This window comes from Sceloporus undulatus, chromosome 6 (assembly GCF_019175285.1).
Source record: "Sceloporus undulatus isolate JIND9_A2432 ecotype Alabama chromosome 6, SceUnd_v1.1, whole genome shotgun sequence".
NCBI classification, from domain to species: Eukaryota; Metazoa; Chordata; class Lepidosauria; order Squamata; family Phrynosomatidae; genus Sceloporus; species Sceloporus undulatus.
Window position 1 is genome coordinate 111,909,284 of NC_056527.1, and position 4,455 is coordinate 111,913,738.

At 42.4% G+C, this 4,455-nt stretch overlaps 1 protein-coding gene across 3 annotated transcripts in view; it reads left to right on the forward strand.

Moving 5' to 3' along the window:
- Positions 1-4,455, forward strand: part of ADCY4 (adenylate cyclase 4) — a 41,718-nt gene that overhangs the window by 5,439 nt on the left and 31,824 nt on the right. For all 3 annotated transcript variants that reach the window (XM_042476661.1, XM_042476663.1, XM_042476662.1), the window contains exon 3: positions 3,312-3,509. In XM_042476661.1, the coding sequence (XP_042332595.1) occupies positions 3,312-3,509 (198 nt within the window). The remainder of the gene's footprint in view (positions 1-3,311; positions 3,510-4,455) is intronic.

Genomic DNA, 4,455 nt, shown 5'->3' on the forward strand with positions numbered 1-4,455 from the left:
TTCTTATATCCCACCTTTCTCCCTATATAGGGACTCAAGGCAGTGAACAGCAGATTTAAAAGTAGTACAGTGTTAAAATGTATAAATATACATTTTAAAAAACAATTAAACAATTTTAAAAGTTAAAACAGTTACAAGTTAAAATTGAATATTGCAATACAAACTTTAAAAATATAAAATAGCACAACATTCCCATAAAAGTCATAACCAGCTCTATCCATAATGATCTGGCCTATTGTACTGCAGCTGATTCTTTATTCGATCCATATCCTCAGTTTCACTTTCTGTCGTTTCAGTTACCCGTAGTCAGCCACAGTCCAAAAATATAATGTAGTCCCTCCCTTGAAGCTGGATGGTAATTTGTCGGGAATGCTTTGCTTGTGTATTCCTGCATGGCAGGGAGTTGGACTGGATGATCCTTGCAGTCTCTTCCAACTCTATGGTTCCAAGATCCACTCATTTGTGGTCTGAAAACTTTACAGGTATAGGGTTCGGTACTGTCCATGGTTTAATGCCCTCCACTGGGGGTCTTGTAACATATCTCCCGCAGATAAGTGGGAATTACTGCTTTGGTCAGAGCTCACCTGGACTACAGTGTCCAATTCTGGGCACCACAATTCAAGAGGGATATTGACAAGCTGGATAGTTTCCAAAGGAGATCGACCAAAATGGTGAAAGGTCTGGAAACCTATGAGGAGAGACTTAGGGAGCTGGATATGTTTAGCATGGAGAAGAGAAGGTTAAGATGTGACATGATGTCCCTGTTTAAATATTTGAAGGGATGTCATGTTGAGGATGGAGCAAGCTTGTTTTCTGCAGCTCCAGAGACTAGGACATGGAGCAATGGATTCAAACGACAGGAAAAGAGATTCAAGCTCAATATTAGGAAGAACATCCTGACAGTAAGAACTTATTGACAGTGGAATATGCTGCTTTGGAAGGTGGTGAGGTTTCTTCTTTGGAGGTTTTTAAACAGAGGTTGGATGGCCATGGGTCAGAAGTGCTATGATTGTGTCTTCCTGCACGGCAGAATGGGGTTGGATTGGCTGGCCCTTGTGGTCTCTTCCAAGTCTCTGATTCCATGATTCTGCTGTAGAATGTTCTACTAGTTGTATTGAACCATGGGAATGAATAATACAGAGACTGTATTCAGCAAAAGTATTCAGCAAAAGAAAGTGGAACTGTTGATCTCTGAGGTATGTCAGACCCAGTTCTCCTTAACTATGTGTTGTTAAAAATAGCATTTTTTTCAGGTGTGGTCATTTTTGGGGGGTTAAATATAAGAGAAGTATATGTAGTTCTCTTTCCATTATGACAAATTATTCCAGTAAAATAATTGTCTCATGAAACTTTGAAGATGTTTCATTATAACATTTAAACCAAGTGTGCTAAATCAGGTAACATTATTTACAGCTTTGGAATTTTCCCCCCCAGTTCTGCATCTCCCCCCCCCCTTCCCAAAAAGCCACATTTGGGAAGTTACATTTTTAAAAGACTTGGGGTGCATCTACACCATGGAAATAATGCACTTTGGCACCACTCTTATGTCCTGTAGCTCCATCCTGTAGAATCCTGAGATATGTAGTTTTGCAAGGTCTTTAGCCTGCTCTGCCAAAGAGTGTTGATGCCTCACAAAACTCCAAATCCCAGGCTCCTGTAGGATGGAGCCATGACAGTTAAAGTGGTGTCAAACTGTAATATTTCTACAGTGTAGATACACCCTTGGTTGGAAATATAACATGTAATCTTGGTTGTTCAAGTGTCTATTGTTTAACTTGCACTTAAGGATGGTGCAGACAGAATCCTAGGATCTGTGGTTTTGTGAGGCACCAGCACTCTTTGACAGAGAAAGCTAAAGACCTTGTAAAACTGCAAAACCCACAGATTCCATAGGATGGAGCTACAGCATTTAAAGTGGTGTCAATCTGCATTATTTCTACAGTGTAGATGCACCCCGAGCAAGAGAGAGAGAGTGATTTCTCCAAGGTCACACAGTGGGTTTTCATGGTCAAGAAGAGATTTGTACCCTGGTGTCCAGAGTTGTAGCTTAATGCTCAAACCACTACACCTACTTTGCTTGTATCTCACTCCTCTGAAGCTTTGGTAAGGCATGCTCAGGGACAGCTGGTTACGGATCTAGAGATCTGTGGGAATGGGAAAAAAACAATGAGATGGTCAAGAGCATAGCAAGAGACCATGGAGCTATTTTTGGTGTGGAGGGGAAAAGAAAGGGATGCAACACAGTGATTAGAGCAGTGCAGTGCAGAAGGTTCTGGATTTAATTCTGAAGTCAAAGAATGTGGGAACAGGTTAATAAGAAGGCTTTTCTCCAATGGAGATTCCCTTGAGTGGTTGCTGGTTTGTGTAGGCAAGCCTCCCCTCCACATTCAGTGCTATCAGCCCCCCAGGTGAACTACATCTCCCATCACCCCCAATATAACTAGTGCTGGGTGTGAGTGCTGGCAGCTGTAGACCAACACATCTTAGGGGCAGTGGATCTGAGCAGAGGCTGATTTTGGGTGTATCTGTATTTTCTAATTAATGCAGTTTGACACCACTTTCTCTGCCATGGTTCCAATGTATGGAATCCTGTAGTTTGTAGCTTGGTGAGGCACCATTACTCATTGGCAGAGGAGGCTAAAGACCTTGTAAAACTACAGACCCTCAGGTTCCATAGGATGGAGCACTTAAAGTGGTGTCAAATTGCATTATTTCAACAGAGTAGATGTATCTATACAGAAGAGAAGTCTGGATAGTCATATAATTTTATCTGACCTGATCTAAGATATTTCCGTTCCTTTCCTTGCATTTTCCGGCTCAGGTAACCATTCCTCCAAGAGGACAGGACATAGAGGTGGGCCAAGGGGGAGGTTTATAGAACTTAGAACAAGCAAGGAAATTTCTTTCCCATGAGCAAAGGAAAGAGAAGCACTTGGATTTCTCCCAACTATTGAAGAAAAATGACTTGTCGGTACAAAGCACTTAAGGATGGCGCAGACAGAGGAAAGCTTCCCCCCCCCCCCCCTCTGGTTTCATAACCCTGGATCAGCATGGTCACTCAAAGAAATTCACCATCAGTAGGTCTGGAACTAATATAGGAAAAAGATTTCTTTCCATAGTGTGTCTGGAATTTACCAAATGTGAGATGCAAGGATAGCTAGTTCATTATTAAAATGATGCTGATTTTGTTGGTCTAGCCTATAACCAAAATAAACCAATTCATTCATTCATGCCAGGAATCAGCTGAATCTCAGGCCAGTACTGCAGACAAGATAAATCACATACTTCTTTTTCTCTCTCCACCATCCCAGGAATTCTCCTCCAACCTAGGCTTCCTGATTACCTTATTTGTTGCTTTGGTTGTCTTCAGCCTCATTCTGGTCCTTGTGTGCATTGAAAACATCTTCCAGCGATGTACCCGGATCTTCTCAGCTATCATTTGGACCTGCCTGATCACCATGGGCTATGTCTTTGTCTTCACAGGAGGGGTGGTCAGTGCCTGGGACCAGGTGAGGTGCCGAGGCTGCAATTATGAAGTTACTTTTTAGGATACACCAAAGGACATTTTGAAAGATGTCAAGATTCCTGCACAAAATTATATGTTTGTATGAAGTGAGGCAGTCCTATAGTGGAGAGCTACTGGTTTATATTGGAGAGGAATGATTCTGGCTGGAGAATATACCTCTTCTTGGCCTAAAATTAACTTAGATGTTGTAAACTGCTTAGAGACTACTAAATTCTGTATTAACTGGTATAGAAATGTAAATGCTACTGCTATTGCTAAAATATGCTGAAAGTGCTCCCAATGTTCCCTATAGAGCATTGGGTGGCATTTGGGGATAATTATATTTTTATTTTTTTAGGAGTGGGGCAAAGGGGGCAGACCTCCAAGATCCCTTATGATACCAATGCAGTTCTCTATTTTGGAATGGTTACCCACTGCTTCTATATGTACAGTTGGACCTTCATATCCATGGATTCAAGATCCCCCCCCCCCCCCATGGATACAAAAAATGCAGGACCTCAAGTCCCATTGTCTTTAGTGGTGGCACAATGTGTGCATGGCACATTCACAACTGCATGCACACACCACTATTGGGGGCAATGGGACTCGCTGTCCACAAATGCTTAAATATGTAGATGGCAAGTATGCAGCTAGTGAGGCCCCACTGTAAAAAAACCAGACGGCTTCTCATATATGGACAAATTAGGCATTGGAAGGTCCAGTAGCATTACTATGATTGGTGTTACCCAGTGTAGTAACTCCTGAGGTCACCTCCATGGACCTTCTGAGATGGAGGTGAAGATGGGGAGGAGCGTCTCACCTTTGAGAACGCAGCCTCTTGCTTTCACAATTTCCCCCAGCCAAGACAGCGAAGATGGGATCCCCCTCCCCACGCAAGAACAGTTTTTTAATTACAAGAGATCTCTATCCTCAAGGAAAGAGGAAGTCAC